Source organism: Oncorhynchus kisutch, linkage group LG26 (genome assembly GCF_002021735.2).
Source record: "Oncorhynchus kisutch isolate 150728-3 linkage group LG26, Okis_V2, whole genome shotgun sequence".
Classification (NCBI taxonomy): Eukaryota; Metazoa; Chordata; class Actinopteri; order Salmoniformes; family Salmonidae; genus Oncorhynchus; species Oncorhynchus kisutch.
Window position 1 is genome coordinate 17,125,079 of NC_034199.2, and position 19,002 is coordinate 17,144,080.

Here is a 19,002-nt window from a genome sequence, read left to right on the forward strand (position 1 = left end):
AATGCCTTACTAATACACTTGCAACAGCCTCTCACATATTCTTCATACCCTATATACAGCATGGGTCATCTACTGTGGATTGTCCAACAGACGTACACACACGGAAATACAACGCCGCACACAACCATCACATCATCGACTGTACTGAATGAAGGAGAGAGATTGCAATTGCTTCAAGCGGAGCGATGAGATATCGAGCGTGTGAACGGAGCCCCCTGCTGAGCAGTCTACCCTGCTATTGTGTGGTGTGAACCCAAGCAACCTCAAGTCGGCTAAAGCCCCAGTAAACAAGGTGGTGAGAAGAGTTAAACATCTCTTTTGTTACTGTCCATTCGGGTACCTTTTTTCTCCTGGCTCTGCTCTTGGTTCTCTTCTGATGTAGTTTCCATGGTTGGTTTTATCCCATCCACCAAAAATGCTTCCTTTCAGCAGAATTTTCTCTTCCTATCTCTCCCTCCCTCGCTCACTCTCCTCCACTGACTCTCGCTCTCTCTTTTTTTCTCCCTCTCTCTCTCTCTCTCTCTCTCTCTCTTGCACGTACCCTCGCTCCTTGCTCTCGCTCTCTCTCTTGTGCTGCCCTGACTGAAGCACAGCTTCCTAGTATATCACAGTTCCTTTCCAAGACGCAGAGGTCTTGTCGGATGATATTTGGTTGTAGCTTAGAGGTCCAGAAGCAACGATGCCAGCTAACCTAACGCTCCACCATACGTCTCTTGAGATTCCACTTTCCCAGGAAGTCTGCTTTATTTATACTGACTGTTTAGGCATTCGGTCTGGGTAGCTATGGAACCACTTGTCGCATCAACCATACACCTCACTCACACACACCCTCACACACATCGACCCCCCCCCCCTGCTCAACCCACATGGACACTCCCTCCTCTGAGGCGTCTCGGGCTCAGGAAGGCGCACCATGAATGACAATTAGGGGGCTGCTTGCCCTGCCTGCCTGGTAAGAATGGACTGGTTACATCACAGGAGTAGATGTGTGTGGGAGAGTAGGGACCCCCTCCCTTGGCTGTTGGGGGGCTCCACCGGATGAAAGCCCCATTCTGTTTTGTGTGGTGCTGGGAGAGAATGGGGGAGAATGCATGTCAGCACACAATCTCCAGCCTCTCTTTCCCATCCGACCACGGGGGATGGGAAAGGGGGAGGGTGGGAGTTTGGGGGAGAGGGGCAGGCCACTGATTTGCACCATATGCCTGCCCCCTGCTCCCGTGGCATACATTCACAACCTCTGAACGCTGTCTCCCCTCCATCTGGTAACTTTTAACTCCCACATAAAACACAAGAAAAGGTGGATGATCCCTCTCCTCCGAACAAGCAAAAGGAGCATCTCCGATGTTTGTACGGGTGAAAGAGGAAAGCCAGAGAGAAAATGGGCGAAAGAGAAAGAAAAAAACATGAGAACTGTAGAGGCATTAGGAAATAGAAGGAGAGAGAGAGAAGTGAAGAAGAGGCTGAGAAAGGATGCCTGAATTATATGAGAGGGAGAAAGAGAGAGGGAAAGAAAAGACTAGAAAAAAGACTAGATAGAAACAGAGAGACAGATAGAGATAGGAACAGAGATAGAAACAGAGAGACATATAGAAACAGAAAGATAGATAGAGATAGAAACAGAGAGTCAGATAGAGATAGAAACAGAGAGACAGAGAGATAAAAACAGAGATAGAAACAGAGACATATAGAAACAGAAAGACAGATAGAGATAGAAACAGATAGAGATAGAAACAGATAGAGATAGAAACAAAGAAACAGATAGAGATAGAAACAAAGAAACAGATAGAGATAGAAACAGAGATAGAAACAGAGAAAGAAACAGAAAGATAGATAGAGATAGAAACAGAGAAAGAAACAGAGAGACAGATAGAGATAGAAACAGATAGAGATAGAAACAAAGAAACAGATAGAGATAGAAACAGATAGAGATAGAAACAAAGAAACAGATAGAGATAGAAACAGAGACAGATAGAGATAGAAACAGAGAGACAGATAGAAACAGAACGACAGATAGAGATAGAAACAAAGATAGAAACAGAGAAATAGATAGAGATAGAAACAGAGAGACAGATAGAAACAGAATGACAGATAGAGATAGAAACAGAGATAGAAACAGAGAAACAGATAGAGATAGAAACAAAGATAGAAACAGAAAAACAGATAGAGATAGAAACAGAAAGACAGATAGAGAAAGAAACAGAGAGATAACAGAGTGACAGCAGCCAGACACAGAGATAGAGAGACAAGGAGACAACAAGAGAGATGACCAGAGACAGACAGGGACAGAGATAGAGAGACAAGGAGACAACAAGAGAGATGACCAGAGACAGACAGGGACAGAGATAGAGAGACAAGGAGACAACAAGAGAGATGACCGGAGACAGACAGGGACAGAGATAGAGAGATAAGGAGACAACAAGAGAGATGACCGGAGACAGAGTAGGGACACATAGAGACATCCAGACACAGACAGAGAGAGACAGAGAGAGGAGTCTTGGAGATAGGCTGTGTTTGTTTATCTGAATCGGTCTGGGTCTGGGGAGAGTCCTGAGGCATGCTAATGAGAGAGTCATCTTTGAGTGTGGAGCCCTGCTGCTGGAGTGCTGGTAAAGTGGGGTCTTCTCACGGATTCCACACCACAGAGAGGAGGGGGAGCAGTGGGAGAGAAGAGGAGAAGGGAGCCTCAGGGGTCAGGGAAGTGATCTTAGCAGGGGTCTCACAACAACAAACGCTAGGCTGTACAGATCTGCAAGCTTTTTCATTTATCTCCCCTATAAAACCTAAAGAGTTTACATCATCGTTTGAAGAAGAAGAAAAAACAGAACATGAGTATGGCTAACGACATCTAAAGCTAATTCTTCATGAGCAAAATCTCATAAGATAGAAATGCAGGTTTGCATTTTACATGTGAGGGTGACAAAGATTTAGCTCCATGGTGATTTGGATGTGATTGATGCTAATTGACATAAGTCGTTCACTTGAGGCTTGGCATTATGGCGAACCTTGTAATTATCCAATTAAATAGATTGTGAGAACTGCCGAGCGAACAAATGAACGATGATGACAATCATGTCTAACCCTATCCACAGTCAACTCTCCTTTCTCTGGCCAAAAGATAAGAGTTCAGCTCTTTCTTTTGGAGACTCTCTCTTATACCTTTCATACCAAGATGTTTTTTTTCCGCCAACGTTTTGACCCCTTTTCTTTATACCTGAAAGGAATTGCCAGCAACAAAGCCTGTACTTTTATTTCCGCCGAACCGACACAGTCATGACTGAGGTAATGTATTCAAAAGTCCCGCCAACCGGCACAGTCATGACTGAGGTAATGTATTTAAAAGTCCCGCCAACCGACACAATCATGACTGAAGTAATGTATTCAAAAGTCCTGCCAACCGACACAATCATGACTGAGGTAATGTATTCAAAAGTCCTGCCAACCGACACAGTCATGACTGAGGTAATGTATTCAAAAGTCCTGCCAACCGACACAATCATGACTGAAGTAATGTATTCAAAAGTCCTGCCAACCGACACAATCATGACTGAGGTAATGTATTCAAAAGTCCTGCCAACCGACACAGTCATGACTGAGGTAATGTATTCAAAAGTCCTGCCAACCGACACAATCATGACTGAAGTAATGTATTCAAAAGTCCTGCCAACCGACACAATCATGACTGAGGTAATGTATTCAAAAGTCCTGCCAACCGACACAGTCATGACTGAGGTAATGTATTCAAAAGTCCTGCCAACCGACACAATCATGACTGAAGTAATGTATTCAAAAGTCCTGCCAACCGACACAATCATGACTGAGGTAATGTATTCAAAAGTCCTGCCAACCGACACAGTCACGACTGAGGTAATGTATTCAAAAGTCCCGCCAACCGACACAATCATGACTGAGGTAATGTATTCAAAAGTCCCGCCAACCCCTCAACCTAAACGTCGCCTTTCATCTCACCGTCTTAGGCACACATTGAATTATGAACATTCTACTTGTCCTTGTCAACCACAAAGCTTCACAGAAAAGCTTTAAATGCTTATTTTTTCTTCTTTCCCGCACCATTTAAACGTATGTACAGTTCTGTCCTTGAGATGTTTGTGTCAATTGTCACAGAAATGCTTTGGCATTTAGCCTGGGGAAATGCACTGCCATTTCATTTTTAAATGACTTTGACAGGTAAATATCTAAAGACCCTTGTATTTAGCAAATACGTGATGGGTTAATATGCATACATTTCTAACTGAAACTACAAATCGCTCAGTAGGCTGTCTTCAGCCAAAATAACTGTTGGGGAGTTTCAAAGATGAGACAGTGTGCGATGTGATCACATCCAGCGTGGATCAAAAACGCAACTTTCTGAAATAATCCTACAAATGAGGACATGGGCCAAAAGATGTGGACATGGGCCAAAAGATGTGGACATGGGCCAAACGATGTGGACATGGGCCAAACGATGTGGACATGGGCCAAAAGATGTGGACATGGGCCAAACGATGTGGACATGGGCCAAAAGATGTGGACATGGGCCAAAAAATGTGGACATGGGCCAAAAGATGTGGACATGGGCCAAACGATGTGGACATGGGCCGAAAGATGTGGACATGGGCCAAACGATGTGGACATGGGCCAAACGATGTGGACATGGGCCGAAAGATGTGGACATGGGCCAAACGATGTGGACATGGGCCGAAAGATGTGGACATGGGCCAAACGATGTGGACATGGGCCAAACGATGTGGACAAGGGCCAAACGATGTGGACATGGGCCAAACGATGTGGACAAGGGCCAAACGATGTGGACAAGGGCTCTCTTTCAAAATACTACTTTCTTGTCACAATGACCACGGTTCCACATGTTCTTGACGTTCAAGTTAGAATGTTTTCAACAAATATTATTTCAATTTTATTCTGTTATATTCATTTATATTAATTCTTTACAATAAAATATAGGCCACATGTGTGTTGATTGTGATCAGGGCAGTGGAATGTAGGCTCTCGTCTGTTTAAAAAAAAAACGAAACTATTGATTTCATTTGCATGGCGCAGCAGACCAGTAACATAATAAACTCAAATGCTATGCTATTCTGTTCTTTTGAAAATACATTTGATTAGTCTTATAATGTTTCTTAAGACCTGCATAGTGTATAAACAAATGAATAATGCATTTATTTGCCTAACCAGCTCATATAATTACCATAACATAGGCTATCCGACAACGTTTTGAGTAGCCAACGGGAAAAAACAAGGTCATTATTTACAAATATTTACAAGTAGGCTATGACAAGCTGCTACCTTTCAGGTTATCGTGACAACAGTTGCAACCACAGGGTCAAAGTTGAATGCCTCTTGCTCCTTCCCGGCACAAGAATTAGGTAAAAATAGGTCTGTGTGAAACAAAGGCAACAACGTAAATAGTAGGCCATTTGAGTATGCGGCAAAAATGATAGTTTTATAGCATTTTATTTGAACATAAGGGTTGTTTCAGTTTTGTAGGCTAAGCTACCCCTTTAATTATTTAATTTATGGATCAAGTCTTAGCAGTCATTCTGATCTCGCTCCCAATGATCAGTTCTTTAGTTTATTGTTGCTATCCAGCGGTTCTGAATTCGCGATGCACCCGACTGTGCAATAGCCTTTTGATTTGAACTTTTGAAAAGTTTTGGTGTGTATACTAGGCAACTTAATTTAAGTGATATATGTTACAGCACTTTCTCTACCCTTAGCCTTGTTCTGAATACCTCCAAAACAAAGCGCATGTGGTTTGGTAAGAAGAATGCCCCTCTCCCCACCAGTGTGATTACTACCTCTAGGGTTTAGAGCTTGAGGTAGTCTGGCAAGATGGTGGTACACTGTCCTTCTCTCAGCACATATCAAAGCTGCAGGCTAAATTTAAATCTAGACTTGGTGTCCTCTATCATAATCGCTCCTCTTTCACCAGAGGTGCCAAACTAACCCTGATTCAGATGACCATCCAACCCATGCTAGATTACGGAGGCATAATTTATAGATCGGCAGGTAAGGGTGCTCTCGAGCAGCTCGATGTTCTTTACCATTCGGACTTCAGATTTGCCACCAATGCTCCTTATAGGACACATCACTGCACTCTATACTCCTCTGTAAACTGGTCATCTCTTTATACCCGTCACAAGACCCACTGGTTGATGCTTATTTATAAAACCCTCTTAGGCCTCACTCCCCCGTATCTGAGATATCTACTGCAGCCCTCATCCTCCACATACAACACCCATTCTGCCAGTCACATTCTGTTAAAGGTCCCCAAAGCACACACATCCCTGGGTCGCTCCTCTTTTCAGTTCGCTGCAGCTAGCGACTGGAACGAGCTGCAACAAACACTCAAACTGGACAATTTTATCTCAATCTCTTCATTCAGACTCAATCATGGACACTCTTACTGATAGTTGTGGCTGCTTTGCATGATGTATTGTTGTGTCTACCTTCTTGCCCTTTGTGCTGTTGTCTGTGCCCAATACCATATTTTGTGCTGCTACAATGTTGTGTTGCTACCATGTTGTTGTCATGTTGTGTTGCTACCATGCTGTGTTCTCATGTGTTGCCGCCTTGCTATGTTGTTGTCTTTAGGTCTCTCTTTATGTAGTGTTGTGTTGTCTCTCTTGTCGTCCGAGTTTGGCCGGTGTAGGCCGTCATTGTAAATAAGAATGTGTTCTTAACTGACTACCCTAGTTAAATAAAGGTTGAATAAAGAAATAAAGTTAAATACTGCGTTGCGGCTGTGGCATTCAGCATACTTTTTACTAAACGGTACAAGTTAAATAGTATGCGATGATGAGTACATAGTATGCAGTTTAATATGTAGTAAACTAGTATGTTTTTTCGTACACAGCCATCGTAAATCCTATGTGAAAGCAGTCTCTCTCTCTCCCTCTCTGTGTGTGTGTGTGTGTGTCTCCCCCTGGCCAAATAGGGCTTTGTTTAATCAGGTCATCAGCAGTTGACTGTTGTTTTAACATAAATCATCCTCAATATGTAACGTTATGTAGCAAAGGTCGTCATTGTTTTATTACTTTTGCATGGACAAACGCTACATCTCTGGCCACTGTTCAAAACGATCGCATTCTAAAGTGTCTAAATGACATTTCAGAATGCTATTTTTCGAAGAACTGCCAATTTCACTCAAGACCAGATCGGAACAGGGAAACATCATTTGCTCAAGTTCGTGTGTTATTGTCCTGGGGTAATGCCACAGAAAAATCAATACCTATTTCCACCAGAGAAAACATTAGTCGAGAAAAGAGGCCAGATCGTGGAAGAGAAAAGAAAAACACAAAAGGAGGGCCTGTGCAACCCTGACTGTGAGGACATTGCACGTTTCTGTAAGTTCCAGCTTCCAAACATTAACTCCCTCCCTTTTACGTTCCACATTCGAACCACATGTCTCTATCCTTTGTGTACCCTAACACCACAAACATGTTTGTGGACTTCAGGACATTTCAGAGGCAGAAAGTGAACAGTTGTGGTAATTAGGGTCCAAACTATTGCGGTGCACAAGTTGATATGGTATAAATATAACATCAGCCTGAAATGCTAATGTGTGTTTATCTTCATAAAGCACCAGTGGATAGCTTTCCGTGAGAACAATCTCAACACTACCAAATGTGTATCTCTGCCTGAAACATGATAGCCATTGAGGTCCCCAAAACACTACATTGACTGCCTAAATGACTGTGAGAAGATCCGTCGGCCATACTTGACAAAGCATGGCGTCACTGCGTACTCAGTACCAGTGTTAAGAGTGTGTGCCAGCCCCCTTGTCAAGGACACAATCTGAACGCTGATGAAGCACAGTAGAATGCAGGGAGCTGCATTTGTGGCTCAGTCATTATGGCTCAGTCATTGTGGCTCAGTCATTATGGCGTGAGACTGGCCCTGAATGCTCCCTGAGTGCTCACTCACCCGTGAAAGACCTGCGCCCTGCTTGGCCCGTACAGAGGAAGGCGTTCTCATGGACCAAGGAGTTCCCAAGCCTTAAGCCTATGGCCTCAGCCCCGACACCATTCATTCATACACACTAACAACAGAACAGGCTCAGGCTCAACATACTATCTCCTTTTACTGGGACTGATGACTGGGTCAAGGAGGGTGGGGAGGGGCGTAGGGAGTTGTGAACATCCTGTCCCTTGTCTATGACAGACGGGAAAGAGAAAAATCAAGTTTGATGAGTTGTGAGTTATGTGTAGCAGGCCAGGGTGGAAATATTCAAACATTCTGGTAGACTTTTATGCCAGGAAATCATGAGGCAGGCTTCGGGTTGGCAATAACCCCAGATAACTTCACGCCACAGTAGACTGTGTTGACCTACTTTTTTGGGAGGACTTCATAAGTCAACATGCTCTATATTTCTGACGTCATGGTTGGTATGCTGCACCATCCATTATGTCATTGATTTGTTATGCATATCCATTCTGTTGTTTGTTGACCCATTTAATGTAAGTGGCTCCACAAGAACAAATGCAGTTGAAATGCAACACATGTAACATTGAGCCCTGTATTTTATCTAGCTGAACAAGTCTCAACCTACCACTTATAGTTAGCCTAGTGTGCAGCGCACACATACATTGAGTCTACAAAACATATGCTCTTTCCACAACATAGACTGACCAGGTCAAATTCATGTATTTAACTAGGCAAGTCAGTTAAGAACACATTCTTATTTTCAATGACAGCCTAGGAACAGTGGCTTGTGCCTTGTTCAGGGGTAGGAAAACAGATTTTTACCTTGTCAGCTCGGGGATTCGATCTTGCAACCTTTCGGTTACTAGTCTAAAGCTCTAACCACTAGGCTACCTGCCGCCCACTACAGTCAACGTAGATGAAGGGGAGACAGGTTAAAGTAGGTACCAGGCGCATAGGTTTGTGTCATGAACTACAACACTGCTGTTTTTCTTCACGCTCATGTTTCCCGTGTGTATCAAGAATGGTCCACCACCCAAAGGACATCCACCCAACTTGACACAACTGTGGGAAATATTGGAGTCGACATGGGGCCAGCATCCCTGTGGAACGCTTTCGACTCCCTGCAGAGTCTATGCCCCGACAAATAAAGGCTGTTCTGAGGACAAAAGGGGGGGGGGGGGAATCACTCAATATTAGGAAGGTGTTCCTAACGTTCGGTATACTCAGCGTATGTACCAAACCCATAACAAAATGCAGCCCGCATGTCCATGTAAAGGAGACCTTGCTAAGGTCTTTAAGAAAGCATTATTCAACTTGTATGTGTCCAATTAACCCCAGGAGTGTAGCTAATGTTGCCCAGTCATTGTTCTGATGCTCTGATGTACCGTCTGAGGCCCTTGAACCTGCCTCCTCTGGGAAATACACCTCTCTTTTATGGCTGTAAAACTGCTGTTTAAGAATAACTGTCCTCATTCATTACAGAGAGATTCATGTAGGGAGGAGGATACAACAACAGGCTTTCTGTCAGTAATGAGCCTCATTAAGGCAACGGGCTAGGACAAATGTGGAACTCGCTACTGAATGGTCAGAATAGAAATGCAATCATAGTTTGAAAGCATTGTTTACCTCTTCACTCGTGAAAACGTTTGAGCTTACAGTGAAACTGACATGCTAGCTATAACAGCTGATTGGATAAAGTCAACTTTGTAAACCTTAAGTGTTGCATACGAGGATTTGCAAAGAAAACCTCACAGAGTGAATTTAGAATCAAGTGGCGCGGGTCTCTAAAATTCAAATGTACACAAATCCACAACTAAAGAACTGGGGAAATAAATTCCCTTCACACAACACCATGTTGTTTACACCTCAAGCTGGTAGCCTTTGAATGCTGATCAAAAACACATGGAATACGTCCAAACTCCTTCAACTGCTTGAGGGGACACTTCAGGGGCCACAGTTTGATATATTGTCAACCTCTTGCAAACAAACCACAGGGTCATTGTGTGGTAAATCACAATCACTTCATGCATACCAACACATTCGGCAATTGTGCTTTAAAACTCCAGTATCCTGACAGGCGTTGTTTACACCATGTCCACATGTTGGCTGTGTTTGAAAGTTCATCACCTTAGCTAACCTTAGCTATCTTCTTCATAGATACTATGCTTCTCTTTAGAAACCCATATCTGCTGAAGTTAGTTTGATGTTTGACACACCACTCATTGTGTTGTTCTCTCTGGTCTAGGAGACATTCTCTGCCTGGTGTAATTGCAAGCTAGTGTTTGACTAAATAATCCCCTGGACGTCTGACTCAGTGCTTCTCAAATTGCATGTTTGTGTTGCTGTCGTTTTAGGTCTGGAGGAAAGAAGAGAAGGGGAGAAGCCACACTGGGGGATGCCTGGCAGCCACGTTTCGCCTCTCATGTGACTCTACACTCCCAGAGCTGGCACCTCCAGCGGGCCTTTGGGATTGGCTGTGGTGAGCAGCACCAGATGTTTCATATTACCCGTGCTTCCTGTCTGTTCCACCTTGGAAACTGCCATCAGGCTTGAAGAGCCATTGGCTGGGCAGAATGCAGATAGCGAAGAGGATGAAAGCCTCAGGACCCTGTCTTCATTTTAATGCTGCCACCAGGACAAGGCTGGGTTATAACTGCGTACATGTACTGTTGAAGTCAGAAGTTTACATACACCTTAGCCAAATACATTTAAACTCAGTTTTTCACAATTCCTGACATTTAATCCATGTAAAAATGTCTTGTCTTAGGTCAGTTAGGATCACCACTTTATTTTAAGAATGTGAAATGTCAGAATAATATTAGAGAGAATGATTTATTTCAGCTTTTATTTCTTAATCACATTCCCAGTGGGTCAGAAAGCGTCGCTTTTACCACAAAGAGCCTTGTCCAGGCCAGAGGCACAAGTTAAGGATCCCTCTTGAAGGTACCACATTTATCTGTACCGCAACTCTGTGTTGTCTGTTCACACTGCTATGCTTTATCTTGGCCAGGTCGCAGTTGCAAATGAGAACTTGTTCTCAACTAGCCTACCTGGTTAAATAAAGGTGAAATAAATAAAAAATATTTTAAAAAATCTGTACAAACAATAGTACGCAAGTATAAACACCATGGGACCACCTAGCCGTCATACCACTCATGAAGGAGACGCGTTCTGTCTCCTAGAGATGAACATACTTTGGTGCGAAAAGTGCAAATCATTCCCAGAACAACAGCAAATGACCTTGTGAATATGCTGGAGGAAACAGGTACAAAAATATCTATATCCACAGTAAAATGAGCCCTATATCGACATAACCTGAAAGGCCGCTCAGCAAGGAAGAAGCCATTGCTCCAAAACCGCCATAAAAAAAGCCAGTCTACGGTTTGCAACTGCACATGGGGACAAAGTTTGTACTTTTTGGAGAAATGTCCTCTGGTCTGATAAAACAAAAATAGAACTGTTTGGCCATAATGACCATCGTTATGTTTGTAGGAAGCCCGAAGAACACAGGCTTGCAAGCCCGAAGAACACCATCCCAATTTTGAAGCACGGGGGTGGCAGCATAATGTTGTGGGGGTGCTTTACTGCAGGAGGGACTGGTGCACTTCACAAAATAGATGGCATCATGAGGAGGGAAATTATGTGGATATATTGAAACAACATCTCAAGACATCAGTCAAGTTAAAGCTTGGTCGCAAATGGGTCTTCCAAATGGACAATGACCCCTGACCTCAATCCTATAGAAAATGTAAAAAGCATGTGCGAGCAAAGGCCTACAAACCCGACTCAGTTACACCAGCTCTGTAACGAGGAATGGGGCAAAATTCCCCCAACTTATTGTGGGAAGCTTGTGGAAGGTTACCCGAAACGTTTGACCCAAGTTAAACAATTTAAAGGCAATACTACCAAATACTAATTATAGATAGGTCCCATTGGCCTATATGTACTGTATGTTTATAGTTTTGAAAGAATACGAACCAGTAAGACACTCCCGTTACCCCAGAAAATATGGGCCACTCGAACAATTTGGGTTGTAAATCAAAACAAAACCCATCACTATGGCTCACAGGGGTAAATGCAGCTCATTCAATAATTATTCTGGAATAGAAGAAGCCACTAATAGCAGCATTTGGAATGACATTTTCCACTCCACAGGCGAGCCATGGGTTCCTTTCTCTGCTCAGAAACCATTCCATCGTCTCCAGAAAGGTCTGGGAATTATTTAAACTGGAGAGGGAGGGAGGCTCTTCTCAGAGAAAAGGTCATGAACAGAACTCTTAAAAAGCAATTGGCACAACCCTCTTTGTCACCAAGTGACAATAACAAACTGTATTTGACATTGAGCAGTACATAAAAAAATTGGTGCTACAATTCTTCTATCATTGTCTTTGACTAAAGTACAAACAGGCTGATCACCAGGCTAGATCTACCCTTTCAGAGAAACTGTTTCCAGGTGTAAGCTCTGTGTGTCTGAAGACACATTTGGTAAAGGCATTAGTCAGGCAGCCGCACGGGTGGATGAAATCCCTCTAATCTGAGTCAATCTGTCCCCTCCGTCCTCACTGTATCTCTCTCTCTCTCTCTCTCTCTATCTGGGTAAGAGAGGGGCACAATGACACATCCCAGCCCTGCTAATAAACCTCTAAGTCTCCGTGATGACAAACGATAATGGAACTGAAATTGCACCCACTTGTTCTGCTGATCTATAATTTCAGAGAAGACTCAATAAGCACAGATCTGAAGTGTGTGTGCTGTTCATTGGAGCTGGGCCGTATACAGCACGAAACAGAACCTCACCTCAGTGAACTTAATCTCCTAAATACAATGTTCATCATCATAAGCCTTGTATATTTAACCCAGCACAAGATTCATGGTACTGCTACTTGTATCATATATAATTCAAAAACTCATTGCTGTAATTAGTCAGCAGTAAACACTAATATTACCAGCCATCTGCTGTATCTCCATCGTGAGAATACTGTGTTACTTGACTCTTGAATACTGTTTTCTTGCCCTCTTTATGCTACTTTCTCACGTCTCAGTACATCTGAACATGTCCTTCAGGCAACGAGAGGCACACAAACTTGACATTGTTAGCCAGCCATGTGAATAACCTCAGACTTGAGAAATCAACTGTGTACATGAATATTCATTAGTAACAACAGCTGCTCCTATAGAATTCAATATAAAAGTGCTGGAATTGAATTGATAAGTAGGCCTACCTCGCTATCTATGAGAAGGTTAGTATGGATCATACAGTTTGGCCATTGCCCGTGGCCAAGGAATTATAATGCATGTAATATTCCTTGCATGTATGAGAGCATGAGGTTGCTCATGCTCTAAATTTCATATAAGCCTGTATTCTATTAAGGGCAAAAATACGCTTATTGTTCAGATAGTATCTCAAAGAAAAGTGCTTTACTTGTGTCCCAATGGTTTCCAATGAGACTATAGTCACTTTCCAGAAGTTCCCATGCTGCAGCTGCTATGATTGTGCATAACATTATCTCTGATCAGGTCTTTAATTTTGCTACTTGTCACACAGGGGGTAGGGACATGCACGAGAGTACATGCACACACACACATGCACGCGCGCACACACACACACACACACACACACACACACACACACACACACACACACACACAATGGAGACATAATGAAACACAGGGACAAAACTCTCAGGCTAATCTTGGGGGTTTCCCATGACCACCCCCTACTCCCTCCTCCTCCCTCCTTCTCTCACAGCTGCTGGGAACTCTTTCTCTTCCAGCGGTCTCCGTATCGGCATACCTATTGTCTCCAGCATCACGCTGCCAACCTCTCACCCCTGACCCAACAGTTTACCCTACTCTAACTCCGGGGCTCGAGGCTCCCAGACATCTTTAACACGGGGACCTCCTTCTCCATTCAGCCCAGCCAGAGCTCCCCCCCCCCCCCCCCCCCCTCTCTCTCTATCTCCACAGGCCAGGCATCTAAAGGAGTGTCAGGATTCATCAGCAGCGCTATGACAACAGAGGAATGGATGGGGCAGCTCGCTTTAATGCCTTTGTTGTGCCACGCAGCACTCCTAACCCTCCTAACCCGGCTATGTGAGCTATGATCTGCATCCTGGAGCTGGATCCTGGAAGGACAAAGACCTGCTGCAACCTGAACTTGGCATTTCCACCCCGCTGCTGGCCTCAGGCACCAACCAGGAGATGTGTTGACCAGTTATCCTTTTATTCATTCGGACTAAGTGAATATAGGGTCACACGGGTTGTAAGATGAAGATGGAAACGAATCTATTTTATTAAGTGGGTCATTCCATTACTCTACACAGAAAATTCTCCAGTGTTATTTTTTTCAAAGAAATCAACACTGAAAGTGTTGAGTATGTGGACCCATATACTCAGTGTTAAGTGAACACACTGCTTAGAGTAATAAGGCTTTCCTCTAAGCAGTGTGCGTTCACTTAACACTGAGTATATGGGAGTGCCCTGCCTTTCAGGTCAATTGTAGAGTTAACACCTATGACAGTATTTGTTAGTGACAGAGACATGGTTGTTGCATTCATCCATTCGCGTGTTACTGTAATGTGACATCCATTCACTTGTCACTGTAAACATCCTTTGTACCTTTAGTTATAAGTGCATAATTGTACCCCAAGTTCATACAGGACTGCAAGTAGGGTCCCAAAATTCCCACTGGATCATTTCCCGGTCTATTGGTATGTCTAAGGAGAGGTAGAGTAGAGGGAGCAGTGAAAACACAGACTGTGGATGACCCATTTATGCCATCAGCCTCTGTAGTGTACTTCGAAATGTCTCCTGCTCTCAGCTGTAGTTTAATGTGTACATTAAACTATCCAGAAGGACACAACACAGTTTTAATCAACTGTTTGGTATTTCTGAATGTGAAAAATAACAGACATCATTTCATGGACACTATAGACTGCAAGCTGAATTCCAATTTCCAACTGCACGGCTCATGCATCTGACAGTGCATACTTCAATATGTCCTGAAGCCATGCTGTTCTTCATTAGATTCACCCGTCCAATTGTGAACCACAGATGAAAAACACAGACATCCCTCAATTCCAGTGCCAATAGCCAAACATCAGATCTAAAAACATAGAAAATGATCATCCCATTTTTTATGTTCAGAAAAAAACTGACCATAGCTGAAAAGCCAGCCAGGCGACTTAAACAGCTTTCGTTAAGCCTAAATGAAACCAGCAGCTTTGAACTTGGTCAAGTCAAATAGATGACAAACACACACACACACACACACACTGACGTCTCACCCTGTTCATAAAACAGTGAGTATGGCACGAGGAGAGAGGAAACACTGAATCCTACTTCTCATGCACATCTGGTTAATAAGGTCCACTATCCCCAATACGGTTCTACAAAGCTCTTTAATTGGTCCCAAACCTGTTTGGGTAACAGTAAACCAGGAAGCTGGTCGCTCCCTATGTTCCAGATGTTCTCTCTCCTTCACTGCATAATTTTTTTCATCTCAGCTGTGGCCTCTATTGTTACAACATTAGTTTCTTATAGGGCAGATGTCCGACATTTAAATGAATTATGAGACATAGCAGCAGTTTAAATTTCATACAGCACCGCTAACTCCTCTCCACTGGTCTCCCTTGGTCTGTGTTGCTCACTGAACACAGTTACGGGGTCAAGTTGTTTTTCAGACAGGAACATCTGGGATTTCCTCTCCCAGGCCCTGAAGCTTCGTTCTCATTGACATTCTCTTAGTCCAGGGCTTTGCAGCTCTCACACTGTTCTCAATGTTTTCGCTTCTCATTTCCTCCTAAATGAACTAGAAGGATACAAAATCCTCTCAGCTTAAATACTGTCCCATTAACCAAAGAACCATAGTGGTGCTAGCTAGACACCAGCAAAAATGCGCCCGGTATAGTTTGGTCAAGATATAAATGTTACCAATAATATTGATCATTCTTTACCAGCCAACACACCAGATATCTTTCTACATCTCTCATATTTGTGTTGAGAGAATATGAGGCTCAGTCATGCGTCTAGGTGCTGTAAACTACATTCTTTATTCCAATTTTTCAATCCCCAAACAGTCTTAGCGGCAAATGTGATCCCTGGATACACAAGCTAATGGGTTTCCTGCAGCTGTTGCTTTATCCAGACAGAATGCTCCGCTATTCTGGATATTTTCATCTGCCGGGCAGAGGTGTCTTCTATGTCTATCAAGATAATCCTAGGAGGATGACAGGTGGACAACGTGAGCTTGACTCAGAGCCTTCATTCATTCCACAGGAAAAGCATTCCTAGCGGAACAATTCGGCTAACACGGTCAACCCTCTGAGACACTGGTTCTATAGTCACATGCATTAGAATCACAGAGAGCTGACTGGGGGGGGGGGGGATCATCATGTGTACATTCTGTAACATCTAAGATGTGCTAAGAATATTCTTCAATTAAAAGGAGTTGGGCAACGTGTGTACATGATGACCTTTGGAATAGTTCAACTGATTTGTCTCTTAAATGTATCTTTGAATAGCAGTGATCAATGATGACCTGATTATAAGGACGTTGGCCTAATTAGTGTCTTTTCATTTGACATCTTTCCGTAAACATTGAACATTTGTACAGTATTTGGGGGGTTGGAATTTGCTTGATTGGATTTGATGAATATTAAACGGAGTTCTCTTTATTCACATAAAACGAGTCTCTATTGAGAAGCAGTATCCATCCGCAGCTATGCAGCAGGTAAACACCACCAGATACGTGGCTGTTAAACCAGATCTCACAAAAGTATTATTTTTCATGTTGTCCTGAAGAGGCCCAGAGGAAGTATGAAAGGGTTACTTTAGTTTGCATTTAAAAGTCTGCTCGATACAGCGTACCCTTTTTGCTGCCTGTGAATGGCCCGGGGCAGGCCAGCATGCCTCTTCATATGGTGAACACCTCTTAGCGCTGCACTGGGGGAACCCCAGAACGCCTTTGTCTTACGGGTTGTTTAGCAGCAGTGCTAAAGGAGCCGAGCACAAAGAGCTATCTGTGAAGTTGTTTAATATTCTCCATGGGCACCTGGCCAACAGGCTGGTCATACAGCCTCCTTCTGTAATTTTGCTTGCACATAGGATTCACAGTATGTTGCCTATAAAAACAATTGGTCAATGTTTCTTTTAAACAGCCCTATTTTTTACCTCTATCTTGTGGGCATTCTCTTTTTATATAGCCATTGCTTTCGCCCGGGAAGGAGCAAGATACGTTCAACTTTGACCCTGTTGTTGTGATCGTTGTCATGGTAACCTGACAGCTGTAGTTTCTATTCCCCTATTTAAAGTCTGACATTCCACTGCTTTCATTTCTTCACATTCACAACGGTAGGTTAGCAGCTTGTCCTAGCCTACTTGTAAATAATGAGTAATTAATGACCTTGCATTTTCCTGTTATGGTGAATATAAAGTTGGCCACTCAAAACATTCTATGTTCTGGTAATTATATGAGCAGGCTAGACAAAGAAATCCATTATTCATTTGTTCATGCAGGTCCTCAAAAACATTATAAGACTAATCAAATGTATTTTCAAAAGAACAGAATAGCATAGCATTTGAGTTTATTATGTTACTGGTCTGCTGCGCCATGCAAATGAAATCAATAGTTATTTTTTTAAACAGACAAGAGACACACTTAGCCTACATTCCACTGCCCTGATCACAATCAACACACATATGGCCTATATTTTATTGATAAGAAATAATATAAAGGAATATAACCGAATAAAATTGAAATAATATTTGGAACCGCATTAGAATCTGCTCTGTTCGATCATGTCCAGAATAAAAACCTCTGACCTGGATGAAACTCTGTAGTATGATTTCAGAAAGCACATTTTTTGATCCACATTGGATGTAATCACAAAATCGCACACCTTCTTTCCTTTCAAACTCCCCAACAGCTATTTTGGCTGATGACAGATAGCCTACTAGCGATTTGTAGTTTAAATTAGAACCTTATGCATATTAAGTATTTAAGCTGCAATATGTAACTTTTTGGGCGACCCAATCAAATTCGCATAGAAATGTGTGCTATACATCTGTCTTTCTCTGTGAAAGCAAGTCTAAGAAGTGGTAGATCTGTTCTATGTGAGCTATTTCTATGCTTCCCATTCATAAATTTAGTTTTTGCGTCTTTTACTTCCAGTTATCATCAGCCTCAAACTTGAAAATACTATATTTTTGGTTATGGAAAATATATTTCACAGCACTTGAGATGGCACAATGATTCTACACTATACTTGCTTGTTTTGTCACGTAAACTGAAATTAGTTGATTTATTAGAATTTTTGCAACCCAGAATTTATTAGCTAAATATAAGGGTCTTTAAGGGGAAATTACATATTCATCATGTCCAGTACCACCCCAACATCAACGTGAAAATTGTGCGCTTCTATGTTTTGTCGTAAAAAAAATAGAGAAAGATAAGTGTTTCCAATGACATCATTGGTGTGCATCGTATGATTTTAACCAATTATGAGTCATTACCTACTAATTGGTTGATGATGTCATTGGAAACATTTATCTTTCTAGTGTCACGACTCCTACCGAAGGTGGCTCCCCTTCCTGTTCGGGTGGCGCTCGGCGGTCGTCGTCACCAGCCTACTAGCGGCCACTGATCCTTTTACCCCTTTCTGTTTATTGGTTTCACCTGTTTTGTGTTTAGGCTGATTAGTCGGGCTATGTTTGTGCAGGATTGTGTGTGTAACTAGTGTGCACGTTTGAGTTTAGCGTGTTTCCCATTTCGTGGGTTTTTGCTGGACTGTTTGAGTCCCCGTGTTTGGTGCATTTGTTTTTGTGTGCGCCTTGTGTTTCGTGGGGTGGCTTATGTTCGCCGTTTGTGCATTAAATAGCACTACCCTGAACTCTCTGCTTCCTGCGCCTGACTTCGCACCCACTACACCCAGATTGTTACATCTCTATGTTTTTTTACTACAAAACATAGCAACGAGCCATTTTCACAACAGTATGCTGATGTTGGGGTGGTGCTGGAGATGAAGACTTTAAATTCCTGACAAAGATCCGTTTCGAATTGAA

The 19,002-nt window shown here is 42.8% G+C and overlaps 1 protein-coding gene across 4 annotated transcripts in view; it reads right to left on the minus strand.

Annotated features, from left to right (window-relative positions):
* gpm6bb (glycoprotein M6Bb) overlaps window positions 1-19,002 on the minus strand; it is a 49,724-nt gene that overhangs the window by 23,353 nt on the left and 7,369 nt on the right. Inside the window, exon 1 of one of the 4 annotated variants that reach the window (XM_020462187.2) lies at window positions 341-817. The exons of 2 other annotated variants lie outside the window; for them this stretch is intronic. In XM_020462187.2, coding sequence (XP_020317776.1) covers window positions 341-389 — 49 coding nt within the window. In that variant the 5' untranslated portion in view covers window positions 390-817. Of the gene's footprint in view, window positions 1-340; window positions 880-19,002 lie in introns of those variants that run through there. One more of the 4 variants, XM_020462189.2, reaches the window with a different exon arrangement.